This window comes from Phalacrocorax aristotelis, chromosome 5, assembly GCF_949628215.1.
Source record: "Phalacrocorax aristotelis chromosome 5, bGulAri2.1, whole genome shotgun sequence".
NCBI lineage: Eukaryota > Metazoa > Chordata > Aves > Suliformes > Phalacrocoracidae > Phalacrocorax > Phalacrocorax aristotelis.
The window spans coordinates 5,364,579-5,384,194 of record NC_134280.1 but is presented as its reverse complement, the minus strand read 5'-3'; the positions used below and the strand labels follow the sequence as shown (position 1 = coordinate 5,384,194).

General features: G+C 41.4%; 1 protein-coding gene across 15 annotated transcripts in view; it reads left to right on the top strand.

The window, feature by feature from the left end:
• The window catches only part of ARHGAP15 (Rho GTPase activating protein 15), a 347,486-nt gene that overhangs the window by 11,948 nt on the left and 315,922 nt on the right, over window positions 1-19,616 (top strand). For 8 of the 15 annotated variants that reach the window (XM_075092818.1, XM_075092815.1, XM_075092816.1 and 5 more), the window contains 2 exons: window positions 106-2,550; window positions 19,302-19,481. In XM_075092818.1, coding sequence (XP_074948919.1) covers window positions 19,317-19,481 — 165 coding nt within the window. In that variant the 5' untranslated portion in view covers window positions 106-2,550; window positions 19,302-19,316. Of the gene's footprint in view, window positions 1-25; window positions 2,551-2,919; window positions 3,008-19,301; window positions 19,482-19,616 lie in introns of those variants that run through there. The other 7 variants (XM_075092822.1, XM_075092823.1, XM_075092819.1 and 4 more) reach the window with 5 other exon arrangements.

Sequence of the window (19,616 nt, the reverse complement as noted above, 5' to 3'; positions counted from 1 at the left end):
CGTCTACGTAGTTTCAGTTTCTGTTTCCTGTTTAGTTTTAGTTAGGTTAAACGAGCTCTTAGATTTTGCTAAACTGGTTTTTTTTTTTTTTTTGCACATCTAAAGTATTTTCAGCCTTCCAGAGATCACACAGGAAGCTTGTGCTGCATAAGTTTAAGCCGTATGCAAAGCTGCCATTCTTTTATAGAATTTTGTCACTACTGACATACTGTCAAGTGGATGAGAAGGAAATCAGACGGAGTATGCAACTTGACTTGAAATGTTAGGTGTACAGCGAAAGACATTTTCATGAAAAATGTCACATCCCCGGTAATCTAGGTTTTGGACAAGGTAACATAAGCCAGATCTGCTGCAGTATTTTACAGGTTTGCTGATGGTTTCTTCACTTTTTAGTGCTGAAGTTCTGTTGACCACACAGTTCACAAATATTTTGTAACTGTAAAAATGCTTTTAATGGTTTTATTTGAGGAAAATCTAAGATCTACATGGCTACAATAGATTTTTTCCATTAAAATTTATTCTATATACCAAAATTAGTTGAAACTTATAATGTTTCTGAAAAAGCTAGCGATTAATTAGTGCTGCTGCAAGTTCTTTAAGCACTAGCAGTTGTTAGTTTGCAGAAAAACACAGTTTTGCTTTCTCACTTCCTCACACCTGGGAGAAGCAACTCATCACCGTTCGGGCTCAAGATCCACTCTTTTGTTCCAAAAGTCCATCTTTGAAATACATCCATAATATGCATTGCCTACAAAGAAATGATATTTTAGTTTAGAACGGTGAAGCCTAGCTGTCATGCTGTTGAGCTCCCTCTCCCGTCTGTACGTGTGTGTTACCTCTTGGCATACGTAGTAAGTGTTTGGGAACAGGGACGGGCTTGGTTCTGGCTTTGTATGGCCTTTAGCGTAATTGGATCTTTGGCCATGAAATGGAGGTTGTAGAAGTTATTACAAAATCAATAATAATAATGCAAGGGTCACCCTGTAGCCTAATAGATCTGCCATTCCTTCAGTGGTGCTATGTATACCTTTTTCTTTCTGGTATTCTACTTGAGTCCCTGAAGGTCTTGCTTCCCATGTGCTTCAGTAAGTGTACGATGTACTAAATCTGATCTCTACAGGAAATTTCTTGCATCTTATTTTTTTGCTGCAATAGGCAGTGATCTGCCTGCAAATCAGTCTTTTCAGCCTTGCAAAATTTGTCATGATCCCCTTCTGGGTCTTCCCAAGTTCCACTCCAGCCTCAGCCCCAGCCCTTCTTTACTAACTATCTCTGCCCTTTCTCCATGGGATGTTCTGTAGGATCCTCCTGTAGGGTACCCGGTGAATTTCTTGCCGGACATCTGCACAGATGGAGTACATCTTCTCGAGGAACTCCACTGGCACCTCCTGTCAATAAGGTCCATTTTACTTCATTGTTGGTACAAATCCTTAAACTTCGTAACGGCCTTGATTTCCTCAGGTCATACGGCAGCTCTCTGTTTTATTGTGGGAGACAACCGAAAAAGATCCCCCTATTCTGCCAAAGCATTAACAGCGGGCTCTGCGGCCTGACCGGTGCTGCGATGGTCCTTGTACACGCAGTACAACCACCCTGCCCTGCAAGAGGAACCCCGCTGCGCCGGGCAGATGAGCCTTTGTTTTGTAAGTCGAGCTAGAAATACCAGAAAAATACTATCGTTCCTTGCTAAGAAAAAAAAAGGCCACGGGGGAAGACGCTGGTGGAGGTGTACGCAAGGAAGGGGTTTTGTAAAGCCCAGAATGTGCAGAGCTGCATCCGAATCTGCTGGTTCTCTGGGGCGCCCCTGCCTGAGAGGGACTGTGGCAGAGTGAGATGCTGCAGGAAGTGAAGTGGCTCAGCAGCTGTCTGTGCCTGTGCTCCTCCAGGGGCTGCTTCTTGGAGAAGTATTAAAACAGAAAGTCAAAGAAACAGAAGTGTTTATCTGGGCAACCTTCACCAGGCAGTAGTACAAGTCTTTTATTTTTTTTTAGTAGCAAACTCTCTGATTGGCCACAATTTGCTATTTTATAAATCTAAAGTCATAATATGGTAAGTGTTATGTTTGTTAAAGTTAGATTTCAAAGTAGTAAAGCAGATTTGTTGCAAGCTATTTATTTCAGTACTCAAAGGGTTTCACTGAGGTAAGAAAAGGGAAGTTGTCTTGAAGCTTAGAATCGTAATTCATTTCAGCATTTCCTTTTAAACATCATGTTTACCTTCTGCAAAAACTAACCCTCCCTGATTCTTGTGATTTTAACAGAGGAGCTGCTTTCATACTTTAAAATGTTGCTTTTCATCCAATCTGGAAGACTTTTGCACTAAACCTGAGCGTAAGTCACTCACTGGTGAGATGGTGAGCTTCTACTGTTGCAGGAAGTGGTTTTATTTTACTTTTCTTTCCTGCTTTCTTTCTGTCTTTATAAGCCGTGGCAGATTAACACAAATGCTGTCTATAGACATGTGACCTAGATGTTTTCCGTTTTTTGAAATAGTTAAAACTGTTGCTGGTTGATGGCCGCTTGAGATGAGACGACGTCTGTGAGGCTGTAGGTAAGGAGCTGTAAATTCATCTTCATGCAGTTTAGGAAACCTGTTGTTAAAGACTTTAAAAATAATTACAAGTGCATGTATTTTGTATGCGTTCAATGTGTACTCTGTTAATTACACAATTATTTCTGTTGGCATTTGTGAATTTGAAAGCAATAAGCAACAATGTCGAGGGTACAGAAATAAAACGATGTTTTAAAGGAAAATTAGGATTCACAAGGTAGCAAATCTGTTGCATCCTATGTGAGAAGCAACTATATCTGTCCCTCTCTAGTAGCTGAAACCAATAATTTCTTCTCTTATCCCTGCCGGTACTAACTAGCTGTCCCCAGAAGGTAGATAAGGCTGGTGGCACTGGCTGGGAAATGAGATTAGATTGCGTTTCCCAGCATTTGCCTTTGCCGGGTGCAATTTAGCCCTGTTTGATTAACTGGCTTCCCTGCTGGTGACCACAAGGGAGGTGAGTAGTAACAATGGCTACTGTAAGAGCTAGTGGTGGTAAGGGTAGGAATGTAGTTGATACTCGGTATCACTAGAGATTGATAGAGGGTTCCGTTGCCCTGCTCGGTATCAAAAAGTTTGGAAGCACTCTATTATTCATCAGTGGTGCTAATAGGAACAGGACACGGGGAGGCATAAGCGACATAGTACAAAAAATATCCTTGGTTTGTCTATGGGCACGCTCGATGCTGCTCCTCATGGAGCTGCTCGATGGAGACACCATGGTAGCGTATTTCCTGCATAAGGCTGTTCAGATCCAGACTTAATTCCTTCTCTGCTTAGGAGCTGGCCACAAAAAGGTGGTGTGTCTTGAGTTCCCCATCTCACTCAAAGGTTTTATCGCAGAAGATTGCTTTGCATTGCCATCAGTGGGCAAAAACTGCTTTCTGGCCTTCAGAGCCTTACAAGGAAATAGTCATTTAGGAAGATGTTCAAAGAACGCAATATAATGCTTTGATTATGGGCCACATAAAGGAGAGCCAGAATTAGCAAATTTTGTTCTAGGGTGAAGATTTCTTTTCCCTGTAACGTGTAGTTTGCTGTAAACTTTGTGACACGTACTTGTGTTTGTAACTGATAGCCTTATCGTAAGAAGCAACTTGTTTTTCTTTTGGAAATACGGGTCAGAGTTGAAAGATATCACACGTGGCTTGAAGCTCATTTTGAAATTGTGCATACTACTTGGAGACAGATTTTAGCATAGTGTTCTAAGATTACATTTCAAATTTTCTGTACTTTTTGGAGAAAAAAAGCGGTCCCTCCTGCATACACAAATCAGCACAGACAGGGAAACTGCATAAAAAGAACTTGTTCTCTTCCTGGCCTGTATTTGTAGTGGTTTTTATGTTACTGCTGCAGTGTTTTAGAGTCATTTGAAATGCATTTTCCACAGAGCTGTGAGATTTGGTGAAGTAGTTTGAATTCTCAGAGTTATTTTTCTTTATTTCCACCCTTCCCTGGAACTTACCTCTTTGTGTCCAAAGGAAATTCATTTAAAAGCAGCATCTCTTATTCACTTTACCTCTCAATCCATTTACATCTGTAACATACATTTGTTCATTTTCTTTTCCAAACAGAGTGAACAGCTGAAGCACACTCTGTATTTTAAAGCTCCTGCTGTACACTATTGTCAAATTACAAAAAAACTTTGCCTTTTGGCAGTGTTTGTTGTAGAAAGTTCCTTTTGCTTTGATAGAAGAGATACCCTAGGTTGGAAGAGATACTCCATCTCCTTCCAACCAAGCGTCAGTGTGTGGCCCCCTCGCTAGTCCCTCTCACGGGTGCTGGGATTGCCAGGGCAGCAAAGGAGAGGTTTGTATCAGACGAAGGATCTTGGGCGTGTTCCTCCTCACCTGGAGCGAGGCAGGTAAAACAGTTACAGAGACACATTTCAGTTCTTCTCCTGGTGTTTGCGTGGCACAGCATCACAACCCCCGCTGTGGTGCTAGCTTAATTGAAACAGCTGTCCACAGATCTGGTTTGGATTTCTCTGTACCTGGTCCCAGAAATTAGTACTTCTTTGCAGTGACAAGCTTCAGGCCAGGCACTAAAAAGTAGTGTCCTACACAAGTGGGATGGAGTGCTCGTCGTGATCTCTAGCGCTGCAGTGAGGATCGCTTTTGCTGCGTTGCTCGGAGACTTCAGCTTGGTTCTCTGCTAAGCAGTCTCACGGACTTTCAGCAGTGAGAAGTGCTGTATTATGGACTGTTTATACTGACTCACATGGGGCTTAGTGGGTTATAGGCAGCATCTTCTGAATTTTTTTGAGGCTCACAATATGTGATTCTGATACTTGCCTGTTTTTCTTGACTTTTTGTTTAGATGCCTGTGTGCTGTGTCAGCTCAATCAGTGTGAGCTGCTAACCATTTAATGAGTTGTTAAAGCCTGCACGCTGCTAAAAACTGTCTCTTGATGTTGGAAAAGTCTGTTATTGCTTAGGTGTGTTCTTAATTAGAAACCTGAAAGATGGCAGTTGTACAGAATGTATCTTAATCCTCTATATGGAGGTGTCATTTGTGCTGATCTCTTTTAAAGACAAAACAAAGCATCACACGAGCTCTAGCTGAAGTCTCTACATTTCACTTTTCTCCTAAGTAAGGCTTCCACATGGATGCATCAAACCTATTTTTCAGTGCTACGAAGACAGAAGCTGGTACTGGTGTGATACCACCTATATAAAGATGCTTTGATTGTTTTCCTGGTTTCATTAGTTGATGGCATTAGTCCTGAAGAAAACAGATAGGATAAAATTTTGGCCCAGCGTTTGACCATGTATCTTCCATGATAATTCCAGTGCCGTTCAGAGCGCAACAGCAGATTTCTTTACCTGGTTACACAACCTGCACAAAACTGTCCCTTTTTCCATCCTGTGGTGGCTTCCAACAGCTTTTGTCAGCATCAAACTAATTGTTGTAATGTCCTTTTATTCTCAGAGTAGGCTGAAAGCCCTGCTGCCTTCAGCTTGCTCACAGCAGCGCACTTCCCTGGGTGTGCATTCGGGTACCCACGAGCTTGGTCTAGGTCAGGACGCATTGGTGTTACCTGCTTCTGGAACCTTCTCATAAGGCTGGTCTGCTTCAACCGGTGGTCTCAATGAATCTTAATTTCACTGACAACTCTGTTATCGACATGTGAAGGACAAAGGTGGTTGTCCTTTTGCTGTGCTGAATGTTAAGATTGTGCCTTCATCCACTCAGTGTGCCTCTCTCAGTCTTCCCTCCTTTGAGAAATACTATAAAAAGATTGTTTTGGAGACTCACTACAAAACAAACACTGCTAGCTCCTCGTTTGCACAAGGACTTCCTCAGTGCGGTTCTATTTTGATTTTAAGAGTGAGACCTCTTATCATGGAGTCTGTGGAATCCCGTCATCTTTATTACAGCTTGAAGCACGTTGGGTTTGAAATTTCCAGGCTGGCTGAAATAGGAGCAAAAGAAATGGTATTGGATTTTTTTTTTTTTTTGTAAGAACGCTGCCTGAATGAGAAAAGCAGGCATTAATTTTCTGGGCGTGGATATTTAGGTGTTGCAAACTGACCATGGGGCAAATGTAACCCATGCTAGAGCTCAGTTTGTGGATGCAGCCAGGACACACTGGAACAGATTTTCAGTGTATTATTGGCTCATGCTGAATTCACCTGGAAGTGTTGAGGTCTGGCGTGTGTAAGAGGGAGTCCTGTTTGCCAGAAATGAAGAACCCAAAATTCATACGTGCTTGAAAATCTTGGCCTTTTTCTCTTCATCTCTCTGTGTTTTCATTCACCTTACTTAGCGTGAGGAAGAACTGTTTTGGGAATTAAGTAGGAAAGATTCCATAGGGTTATTTAACAGATATTGCTGTTCTCCAAATTATCTTCTAAACTTCTGGGGGTATGTGCAAGTTATATCGTAAAATACTAACTCAATGCACAGACACCTACTGAAGCATTTCTTCAATCAACTAACTAAGCAAGTTTGATATTGCTATGGTTAGTGGTTTAAGGCTGTTTAAGACACAATATAACACTTCCTGCCATTTGAGATTGACAGGTATTAATTCATTCACTTGTAGTTAATCCGGGTATTGTGGGTTTGTACTGTGGTTTTTCATGAATATTTCTTCCAAAGGCCGTGCCTGTTATACTAAACAGGTGCAGTCCTCAAACAAAAGAACTTAAAATGACTTCTGATTCCTTCTCCAAGACACCCATCAGTTTTCAGCACAACTGCAACGTGATAAGAGGGGAGAGGGAGAAAAGCAGGAAGAAAAACCAGAAGTGAATGCGGCTTAGAGCTGAAGAGAAGTGCTTTAAGTATGTGCTCGCTTGTTGCTTCTTTCTTCTTTTCCTGCCACACCCTGGGCAAAGCCACCACTGTATTTGGTGCTGATCGGGTACCGAAGCGCCCATCTGAACCACATACTGAAGCTCCTCCTAGGCAAGGCATAGTGCTCAGCACCTGTACTTGTTTTTCTACTGCTCAGGATGTTACTAAACTCCCTTCCTTTGTGGGTGAGGAGGGAAATGACACAGAGATTTTGTGAAGACAGTTGAAGCTCTGGAGTTCTGTCTCCAAGAGAGTCACCTCCATGGCTGGTGGGTTCATCACCAGCCTGCTGGGTGTCAGGATGCTCTCAGCATTTCTGGGGTTTCTGCTGCAGCTGTGGTTCAGGTGACACCTGCTGCTGAGCCAGCCAGATATCTGCTTGGGACGGGGAAGCTGGAGGAACTGAGCAGTCCATGGTGGGGGAATGGACTCAATGCTGGCAGCGTGTCTCACTGGTTGGGGGATCCTCAGCCCACATGTTGATGCTGGCCGGAGACAAACCTCCACACACATTGCAGGAGAGCCTGATGGTAACACCATGGGTGTCCACAGCAAACATCAACAGAAGCCTCCCTGGGCTCTCTCAGACAAAATGCATTTCTAGCTAATGTTTTTTCTACAAATGAATCAACATTTTCCAGTAAGAAGGTGTTACATCAGATTTTCCAACTGGCTGAGCTGCTCAGACATGTGCTGCCTTTTGTACTTTGGGCTGAGGCCTGATCTAGAAAGATTAATGTTTCTATTATCGGTAGTACATTGTGCGCTTCGTTACTTTATTAGCAAAAAAAACTTGAAGTATAATAACCAGTAGTAATGAGTAATCAAGTTCTTGTGCTGGCTTTTGGACTAGGAGGCGGCACTAATCCATCCACTCTTCTTGGAGTGGCAAAGGAGGCTGAAACAGCCCAAGTAAAAGCATTGCAGGTCCTCCTCATCCATTCATACCTAGGCCCTATTAGAGGCAAAGCATGCCCCAATCTTAGGAGACGCTTAGAGAAACTGGTCTCTTCCAACCATTCTTGAATTTCCTTTGGACGGTCTAGCACTGCCTCTGGATTCAGTAGTATGTAGTTGCATAGATCTGAGATGTTCAGAATTGCTGCACAGAGATTTTAATTGAAAAAATTATTTTCTAGTTTTAATTTTCATCTAAAGTTTGATGCTTTTTATAAAACCTTTCTTAGCGTGTGAGTGAAGATAGGGACTCTCTTAAGATGTGGAGTAAATCCGTATAAAATAGAAGAATGAAAAAAGTGCAATGCAGAAATTTCTTACCAGGTTTGTATCATGCTTAAGGGTACAGATGTTTAGAGAATAACGTTGAGGCACTGTAAGGACATTTTAACTCAGGTGCATAGGAGTTCAAGGGCTCACTTGGGCTGAGCGCAGCAATTTCAGCCAACGAGGGATTTGAGGGGTCCATCAGCTCTGCATGCTGCCACGCTACCTAATAAACCCACAGCCATGGGTAAACATGTAATACTCGTTAAGTATTTTTGCTCTTAACGATGTTGGGGGCAGATGAATGGCTGCCACTCTTCTCACCGTGGCTGTTGGTGTTTGCATGTGGATCTGGCACCATCGCGCTCCTGCTGTCATTGCTGCTGACTCTGCTCCTACCACGTGCACCATGTCTGGGGTGGGACTGGTGGTGCGGGTGCCTCAGGTCCCCTGGCCTGCAGAAAGCGTGCATACAAGGTTTCTGGAGTCACCTTGAACCACCTTAGTGAAACAAAGTTTTCGTTGGTCCCTCACAAAACAAGGTACATTTGCAGTAAAAATTTTAGATATAATTAACAGAGCCTATGCTCCAACTCCTTGCATAATCGAAGAAATTATACTTTTGACACCACAATACCCTTGCGATTTCCCCTTGGCTGAAAGCAGACATCTTAGCTACACAATGTGATGTCAGATACTATCACATAAAACAAATGCCTTTGTCTTCTCCCTGCTTTGCCGTGGTGTGCTGAAGAGCAGCATGGTGGGGCAGGCACACCTGCCGCCTTCTGCTCCGCGCTGCGCCATGGCAGAGGCGGCTGGTGAAGGAAGCAAACCTGGGGCCCCACGAAATGCAGAAGAGGGGCTTGCTTGATGCAAGCCACAAAGAATTTCCTCTTCTAGTTCCTTCTGTAGGTTAAAAGTTTTCTCCTAAAATGTTGGTGCCGGCTCTGCTGTGTTTCACAGCAGCTTCTCTTACAAGAGCAGCACCGGGAGCTCTGCAAAGGAAAGTGGAGATGGAGTGTGGGAACAGATTAAAAAGTGTCTGGAGCTTTTTTTTCCCCCCTCAGATGGGAAGTGGGAGCAGTGAGAAGAAGTAAGGGAGCAGCTGCAGGATCACAGCACAAAAACTGCTGCAGATATGTATGGAGGAAGATTGAGAGAGGGTAGGAGGGACTGTTTCATGTGCATAGCACGGGGGACCGAACATTATCTTGGGGACTGGGAGGGAGGGAGTCCGGCTGTCCAAGGGACAAGGCTCTTGTTGTAGACACTACTGAGGCAGGCAGTGTCAGAAACAGTTTTATTGTAAGTTTACTTTTAAATTTTTTAAAAAGTCTGAGTAGCTTTAAAGCCTTTCTTGTTCAATAATCTCAGTATCTCAGTTTGACAGACATGTCTTCTGTAGGATGATGGGTATAGGGAACTGCAAAATGGATTAAGACATGGCAAATATGCATTTAAACTACTAAGTTGAGGGACTTTGACTACTCTAAGAGATTAAAACAACTACCACTGCTTCACCAAAGGCTTAGCAGAGCTCAAGGAGGCATTTGTCTAGTGAAGGGGATGCTGCTGCTGCAGGAACTACAGAGCAGGAGGCAAACTGAGGTGTGACTTACAGCTGCTCCAAGTGTTCAGTAGTGCATAACAGATTTAGAGGTAGAGTGGGATAAAAATTGTGTATAGTCAGTGACAAACATGAGGTTCTTCCTCCACTGTGGGCCAACCAGTGGAGTATGTACATGAACGTGGTGCAGGCCACAGATGTACTGAAATGTCCTACTGAGTTGGTCTTGTGACAGCTTGTTTATATAGCCATTGTCAAACTGAACCCAAAATTTCTGCTGGCAAAGCTGTGAAATTTATGACTTACAGAAATTTTGTTTCTTTGGCTCTTTGCAGCAAGCTTTCAGGCATTTAAAAAATATTTTTCTAATACACCAGTTTGTCTTGCAGTACTAACTCTTCCACTTCTCCAGAGAGTTTAGGCTGTTCCAAAATTACCATCACCACATGTCTAGTTCAGGTAAGCATGGAAAGTTTGGATGAATATCTGAATCTCTGTGAGGAGAAGTTCTGCAAAATTGAGCTGGAAGTATTTCAAGCAGTCTTACTTTGAAATTTCTGTCACTTCTGCTTCTGCTTGTATCTGTAAATACTGCAAGAATAACCTTTCCCATAGTATCTCATCACTTCAGATCTGGCAACATTAAAAGTAACAACACTTTTCTGAACATTTAGGCTATAGGAACAGATTTCTTTCAAGCACCGGAGAAAATTTGTGATTCTTATGTGATCTTCCTAGAGAAAACATTGGATTCTTTTTATTCAGAATTGGACAGCTTTAAACTAAAGTTACTGTGCGTCAAGCATCCTATGCAGGTGTCAAATAAGTTTAGAGGTGGTCAGTCTTACCTGTGGTGGTTGGAAAGCCATGAATCTAGTCTGTACTTGTTTGAGTACTTAAACGTATAGCAGAAAGGAAGGAGGTGGAAGGAAATAATCTTTTCCTCACCTGATGGGTGAGAGCAAGTCAGGAGTAACCAAGCAGTACCACTCTGGGACCCTCTAGCACTTCTCAGGTCTTATTTGCTGTTAAATCAATTAAATGGTTATGAACTTTTATGGTGCTGGGAACTACTTGCTGTCATTGGTCTAATGACTGAACCATACTCATTCCGCTATTCAGCATTGTAGGATGTGTTAGAAGTGTTACATATCGGATGAAATTAATAGTTTGGTTTTTTTAATACTGTGTATATATGACCAATATTCATCATTTGAAGGATTGTAGTCTAGCTTGCACAGCATGGCAAATGGAGGCAGGTGTTGCAGATCAGATGCACTCCAGAAAGAAATGAAATGCGCTGCCAGCAGGAAGACCTAGAAGTAGCAATTTTTCCTAGGCATGTTCTTTTACATATTCAACTGAATTTCTACTATGGACGACTGTTCCCAGAACATATGCAGGCCAAACTGTACACAAAGTTCCACTTAGACTGAGATATTAAACTGACATAGGAGTGGTGAAAATAGACTCCATTATGCTATCCCATATGATATACTGGGACAGACGAAACAACTGTTACCTTTCCTGAGACCTTCACATGTAATATAATTAAGAAACGAAGTGATGCAAGAAGAGACGTCACCATATGCAGTCACTTGCTGACTTGAAAAAGCTCTTTTACCCTATTGCATGTGGTTTTGTTGTTTCCAGTAACATCTTAGTAATATTTCCTAGCAAGGTATTATTTGGGCAGGGAAGTCCTGTAGGTAGCAGGTCATGGAGGATTACAGGATTAGAGATGAATCTGTAGTCGTCATATTGGGATGTGAAGAGTTTGTCATTGTATCTGCATGACTTTGGCATAGTAACTGTGTCCCATTCTTTTCTCTTTCTGATTCTCAAGCCATTTCTATCCAGATAGGAAAGCATTTCCAGAGATAACACATCTCTGCCCTATAGGGTACAAGTAGCTTTTCCAGATCCATCTTCTTCTTTGACGCCTGATCCTGCTATTTTTAATGGTCTATGTATAGCGGGGAACAGACCCTGGGGCTTTCAGCTATCATCTTCCACAAAATTTGAGAATGACACCTTAGATCCCTGCTTAAATCCGCATTGATAGTTATTGCAAGTCTAGCACAGCTATTCAAATTTTCTGTCTTTGTGTCCAGTCCTTGAGACAAATCAAGCAAAAATCTGTAAAGATTAATAACATTAATAAATATTAATACATATTAATAAATATTAATATTAATAAATAAAGATTAATAACTGAAACTGTATATTTGGTGAAGATATTTTGCTGCCATCTGATAGGAAGTCAGACTCAATATCAGCCTTCTATTATTTTATTTTATCCTTTTAATTTCTTTTATTGTGCAAGGTGATATTACTAGTTGAAAAAAGAGAAAACAACTTAGAGTCAACATTCATAGCAGTAAGGCACTCGTATTTTTAGTGCCGTGGTTAATGGGCAGGAAATCCCTAAAGCATCAAACTATAACAGTCTGTAAGTTACTGTGTGGTGTAGACTCCACACTCATGCGGGCCTGTGATGTATTGTAAGTGGACAATCACATATTCCTGATACGTGTGGTAACTATTGGGAATGAGAAATTAAATATTGCATTTTAACACTTCAGTTCTTAGGAACTCAGTCATCAAAACAACCTTAGAGTATGTTCTCAGACCTAAAATCAAACAGCTGTAACTTATAGTAACTGCTGTACAATAGTGCAGGTCTGTTCCCTCTTGCAATCTGTTATAAAGTGGGTTTCCATACCTGTCTCTGTAATCAATAACTGCTTTGGCTTTCCCCCTCAAGAATGCTTTACGTTACTTTTGTATTGCTGTAACTCCATTAACCTCAGTGGGTTCACTGCGAACCTGAGATCAGGATCAGGCCTTTAAGACCTGTCTGCAACCACAAGTCCTGCGTTGCGCAAACTAGGAAGAAATTATTTTAAAAGATAACACATTTTGTTCCTGCTGGTATTAAGCTGTGAGATCTCAATCATGAGATTTATGGAGTTATTAACCAAAAGTTGTTGTAAAGTATAACCCTGTCTTGGTAGAAGAGAATAAACCAAAAAGGTTGAAATGGTTGTCATGTCAAGGATCAAGTTAAAACCTCAAAGGTAAAAGATGCTGCAGCCTAAGAGCTGTTTAACAATGATGCTTGAAAATGCTTTGCTTGTATTGCGCTACTGCCTAGGAAGTCTGCTAAGATTGGGGCCAAGTTGTGTCAAGAAGTTCGCCTTTCGGTGCGTCCTTCAGAGAGTCTGGATTATATACCTCAGAGCGTAAATAAAATTGTGAAAAATGTACTGAACAGCATATTCCACATGTGGTAACAGAGTGATGCTGGGCAGTGAGATAATCCTACAAACAAAACAGAAAAGAAGTTTTACTCTTCTCTGACAATGGGAGGGGGGATGAGTAATTGTACATATGAACTAGAGTTGCCTGAAGAACTCTGGGCCATTTCTGCTCTTGTTTGCAAAAAGTCTTCAAATACTGGACTAGAAGAAAGTGACTACAAAGCCAGCCTTTAGACACGTGAGGTAAGATGACCTTTGTGATCCTTGCTCAGTGTGTTGTCCATACTGAGAGACACCGCCCAAAGTCTAATATGGCTGCAACAGGTAAAATAATTAAAAGAGGGTATGATAATCAATGGTGGTGAGAATGGCTGTTGTAGGACTTGGGACATATCAACTAATTCACTGGTGTTTGCTGAGGATATTGTGAGTTTTGCTGATGAGGGAAACTGCTGTTGAGTTTAGGAGATGTAACATTTTACAGCAGGCTGGACTTGGCACAAAATTCCATCTTATTGTCTATCTGATATACAAGGATAAAACTAGAGTAAAGACCTAGGTAATAGCGATGTAGTGTCATTTCCGATCTCCTGCTTTGACTAGAGATATGACTGATGGTTGGAATTAATGCTACTTCCTAAGTACAAATTATTCCAGGCTGGATGACTTCTTTCTGTAAAGGAAAAGGCGTAGGAATGTTACATCTGCTTTGTATTTTCATTACAATGGATTTTTCTGTTTTTCTAGTACTCAGATAAACTGGCTTCAGGACTCTTCTGGGCACCAGCCCAGGACACCATATCCCTCAGCAGCCTTTGCTGTTTGTGTCCGTGCCCTGGGCGCAGATGTGTGACGCGTTAGCTGTGAGAGCAGTGTGGTGGGGGTGGTTGGGAGAAAATAAAGACAGAGTAGAGTGCAGATAAGAATAATTGAAAAAGCTATGTGGTAGTTTACTTGTTATCCCTTCTCTTTACCTACAGTTTTTTCATCTGTCCCCCTTTATTTCCATCAGTTGTGTGTTGAAGCACTTACTGCCCCTGAGCTGTGCTTCACCAGAGATAACAAAGAGTGTGGCAAAGGCTAAGAGCAAAACCCAACAACAGTAATAATTACGTAGGTGTATTGATTTTAAACACTTCTTTTGCAGACATAGCAATATGTTTTCTCCTTTACAAGAATGCTCTGACTCACCACGTGTGTGGCAGTAGCTTGTTTTTTCGTATGTTAACTCTTACTTCCTCTTCCATTTTTATGGTTTTTCAGACTCACAGGTCTAGTGTAATGGTGAACCTAGTGTTGATTTTTATTCTTTTGTAATATTGTTGCACTAGGTTGCAGTGGATGCTCTTCATGTACAGCATGCTCTTCAGCAGAAGAATGGAATTAGTGAATGTAACAAGATGCACTTTAACTTTGCAGTGTTTTCACATTACGATGTTGAGCACTTTCATGTTCATTATGCTTCTGACGTGGTAACAGTAGATGTGTAATAAGGAGTGAAGTTGGAAATTAAAATCTTATTTTGATAAATACTAAAAATTATATACAATGTTTTTAATCTCACGATCTTGAAAAACAAATCCAACAAATTATATTAATCATGGATAATTTTTTTTCCTTTCTTGGATAAAAGCACTTGTTACAACTATTATTTGGTGGAAGTTGCTGATGAATTAACATCTGCATTCTGTCTTTCACTGTACATATCGATAGGAAACATGGGCATAGGTCAAGCCAAAATTTAGAAATACTGCTATCATCTTGTTTCCTGAAGAACTAATGCTTTGCTTTTCTTCGTAGAAGACCTATATACTAACTTTACCGATACTGTTGCAAAACTTGTGAGATAAAGTTCTTGGGTAACACTGGCCAGTCCGCTCATTACATGATCCATTTCCGGACAAAGCAACTTGTCAAAATGGATTAATAACCTGATAAATACAATATGAAACTTCCTCTAGCTCCATGAGCTGCTGTAGGAAGGGAATGCTTACTGGCAGTCACTGTGAGACAGAAACCATGATTAAGCTACCATGGACATAAGAACAGCAGTGAGATGATCAATGAATTTTCTTAATTTTTGCAAAAAGCTAAGTATATTTTCCCTTTTTTTTTCCATGGAAATTATAAATAGCAAAAGGAAGGTTTTGGTTTGTTTTTCATTGGGAAGTTAACAATGTTACTTTGTTTCCTTTATCATCTTTCTCTTTTTGAAGGGAAAGGGCAGAAAAGTATTTTCGTGCATCAAAGGAAAATTAGAACTAATTTAAATATAGTCACTGTTATCAAACATCAAGATTTTGTGAAAACACTGTTTTTAAAAGAAATGTTATGAAAAATGTTCTTGAAAGTAGTTTTACCAAGACCCCGCACTTTGTGAGGAAGTCCGAGATCCAATCTCTGCAATTTGCTGTGTTATTCTTTCAGCCTGGGCCTGATTCTCAGAAATGGGGTAGCTTTTACTGTGTGTACAGATTTGGATCCGCAATAACCTTTCTATTTCTTACCTCTGTAATACTCATTACTTCCACACCACATGTTTGAAAGTCAACTGTACATTTAGAAACCAGGGTTTCAGGACATTAACCGTTGATCTGCCAGATACATCAAATGTCACTTGACTATTAGGCACGTGCCTCACCACACCTGTAGTTGGTGTCTGGGCTCTGGCTTCAGTCCAGCTTGATTCACTGCAGGGATGCTGTGCTACTTGCTGGAGCAGGCTTGTCTCCTCTCCGAGCATCCCAAACACATGGACCAATTCATGGGAATAGCAACTGCAAGTGTTGTCTCAGTGAGGCTGATAATTTAATTAAAAGTATGAACCCTTCCTTCTCTCAGCGAGGGTTTTTCAGCTCCTGAGGTTATCTCCAAAAGTGGCTCTGTGTGTAGGACTGAACTGGTTTTGCTGTCCCAGCCAGAAAAATGATTTTGTCCCTTCAGCTCAGTGGTATTTCTTGCCCCATGAGTAGGCTGATCTACCCACTTTCCAGAAATTAAAGCTCTCCTTTCTCACATCCAGTGTAATCTTTTTTCCCCTCACTCTATGAATCAGTTTTCCCTTCCTGTATCATCCACCCAACCTCACGTCAAGGATATTTCTTGTACCGTTACTGTTCCCCAACTTTTTCCCAACCTTATCCAACCTGCTGCTTCTGTTCCACAGTGCCTCAAATATGGTCCTTCCAAGAGGATTTTTTGGTATGTTCCTCTGTCCCTCTTCTCTTAAGTGAATGCCTTAAAGTTATGCTACCGCTTTGCTCCAGGAACCCTATAAACAACAGGGAGAGGAGGTGGGGAAAGTCTGTCTTGGTTTAATGCCTTTCTCCAGCAAATCAACCGTAGGAGGTTTCAAAACTGAAATTTATATCCAGATGCTAACTATTTGCCAAAAGGCAAATTAGCTAATTATATAATGAACATGGAGTGCCTCACAAGCAGTTGTACGGGGCTTGGCAGCTTTGCCTTCCAAAGTAAGTGAAATGAATTCCCCTGCAAAACCGGCCCAAATTTGGCCCTGATGTTGCTAATACCAGTTTGGAAGCATCAAATCATAAAAGCATCTGATAGGCCCCCTTTTCTATTTTCTGTTAATATTTGATATGTTTCCTGACTGTCTTCCCCTTTGTTAGTTTTTAAAAGTTACAAAAAAATAAAAAAAGAGCCGTGGAAGTACTACCAAATTTTTCTTGCAAATATGAATATGACGCTGTTGCGTTTGTGGAGCTCATATTCAGGGTGCCATCTACTGGCATGCAGGGCCGATAACGCTCTCAGGAGTCTTAATGGCGTTTGGGCAGCAAAGGATTTCTACCTGGAAATCCTAAGGTTGCATCTTTTGTAACTTGTGCCTTTCCTTCATACTCTGCAACATCTCCTTCTTATTCAGCAGGATCTCACCATGCTCTACACTAAGACAAATAAAATCTGATGGAGGAAATTGTGAGGTTTGGGGTTTTTTCTGTTTTCTTTTATGGTAATTCCTGTAATTTTAGTGCCTCACAAAGTCTCTTTGTAATACTCTGATGTGCGTGAATTAGTTCCAGTTTGGGGGAAAATCAACTAAGGTTCAATGAGATCAGAATAAAATTTTTCAGAAGTTTTTGTACTTATCATTTACTGACTGTGCTCCTACTTAAGAGCCAGGGCATGACTTTGTCATACTATTAAACTTTTTTCTAGCACATCATGTACTGACAACACCAGACAGAGACTACGTAATTAAAACTCATAATGCTCCCAAGAAGAGATCTGTCAGAGTTTTATAGGTGGAAGATTTCAGAAGAAAATCTGAGAGATGTGCTCCAGCCAAACATTGGATCGGTGACAGAGCCAGTGTTGCTCTCGTCTCTCGAGTCTGATCAGCTCTCCAGCCTGGAGCCTACTGAAAATCTGTTGAGAAGGAATTTTGGTTTGATACCAACATGAAATACAAAGTGGTTTGACTTTCCAAGCTTAGAAGGAGGAAAAAATCATTTCCTGCTTAGCGCTGCTGCAGACCTTACTGCCAAAATGGCAAAGTGTCCCTGTGACATGGGTTTGAGTGGTGACTGCTCCAAAGGGTGGTGAGAAGTGTCTCAAAGAGGAAGAACACACAGTGCCGTCTCCTAAAGGTCCATGGGAAGAGTCTTCCCCAGTGTCATATACCAGCTCTGCAGCATAAATAGACATGCATACTCCTGAGTAGGGGGAAGCATATTTAGCCAATTTTTTCTCCTCTGTTTCTGTGGTTCAACTTCTATAGAGATCCTTGAGTAACTAATTCAATGCAGGGAACAGTCAACAAGCATAAGCTTTGCTGTTGCTTTTACTAAAGTTAGCATTTCTATCATGGTGCAGTAATGGCTAATATTGAAGTACTTTCTTCTCATTTGTCTCTGTAAGAGTGCTGTGGTTCCTCACTTTTACATGTCTCTGGCTGCTTGATTTTAAATCCCCCTGAAGATATTAAAAAGCCACCCAGACATGGTTGTTGGCAACCACCTCTAGGTGGTGTCGGACCAAATGACCTCCACAGGTCTCTTCCAACCTCAGCTGTTCTGTGACTGCATGGCCTCTCATTATTGTCCTCTACATGTAAGGCAGCTTCCTGTAAGGAATAGATTTATCAGGTCCAGGAGAAGACGAAGTTATGAGAGCTGTGTCCTTCCACCAGCACAACGCTGTGGTCCTGCCAAAAGACATGCAGTAGCACTCCTCATCTCCCTCTCGCACTTCTACAACGGTACCGTATCTGCTTCTGCCCTGATGCCTGCATAGAAATGGAATTTCTTGAAATCAGGGAATTTCATCTTTTAGAGTCTTCAGAGGCTGGGGACATATTGCTAGGAAAAGCTGTGCTTTTCAAACCCATTTGGAAAATGCTGATTTTCAACAGTTTGTATTATAACTGCACTTAAATGGATTTCCATTTCCCTGGCTCTATAGTAGGGAAACCAGCAATTCCAGCTTATATAGTATCTCTTCCTTACACGTTTTCTCATATGGTTACACAGCAATATAAATAGCAAGTTTTCTTGTGACTCTTACCATGTTACTTCACCCACGATTTACATATAGTTGTGCCAGGGTGAACTGGTGGGGGAGGAAGACAGAGCAAGTGTTGTACGTCACTGTCCTGATGTTTTGTACGGGAAATCTAAAGCAATTCCTGTTGATGGAAAATGTTTTTGGGATTTTGAATAGCTAGAAAAGTTTGTCGAGTTGCACTGTTGCTGAGTCAGGAGGTTGAACAGTGGCACTGGTAGAGAAGGTGATCATTTGGTACAAGTTCCCCCCAGACCCTCCGAGGGCTGGACAACTGATGTGCTCAGCCATTTCTTCATTTTGAAATTTTAAAAATGAACGGAGAAACAAAAATCTCACCTGTGCTGCAGGCAGAACTGTAAAAATTAAGGGAAATTTTATTAGATCTGGGTTTGAATCTAGGACACTAACAGTGTTGCAGCCTGGTCTTGTAATGCACTTGTAACAAGCATGTATTGAACTGCGGAGGTAAGATATGTTAATTGGCTTCATAGCATGTCGTCTTCCTTTGCAAGATTTACAATGTGTAGTGTGAGCAGGGCCAAAGACAAAGTGTAGTGGCTGCCAGCTGGACGTGACAAGGGCTTGCAGAGAGATTACACCATAGAGGAGAATGGCTTTTGAGATAAGGATAATCTTTTACATAAACTAACTCTTCCAAGGCAGTTTGGATGGGTGAGTGATAAGGACATTAATAAAACTACAGGCTGACACAGCTGATAGTTATCCTGGTGTTCAAAGATGATCAAGATCTTGCCAGCAAGATAACTCAGCTTCTTCTCCTGACTACAGTGACTTATAACTGGCATTGATACATTTTTGTATGACGTGTCCCTAGATTAATGCTCTTATTTTATGTTCTTCAGGTCAACCCGGTAACCATGGAAAGGTCTACAACTTCTGATACAGCCTCTGAAAAGCCTAATCCTTCCCACCACAGTACGGGGGCTGTGCAAATGAGGATCAAAAATGCCAACAGTCACCACGATAGACTGAGCCAAAGCAAATCTATGATTCTTTCTGAGAATGTGAAAGTCACTGAGCCTGTAAGTAAAATATGACCAATATATTCTGAGTCTTCCAATTTTTCAAAAACCACAGAATTATCTTAAGTGTGGTTAAGATACTGGTTTCATGATCATCCTTTGCAAGGAGGGATTTAGTGGTGCTAATTCATTTTT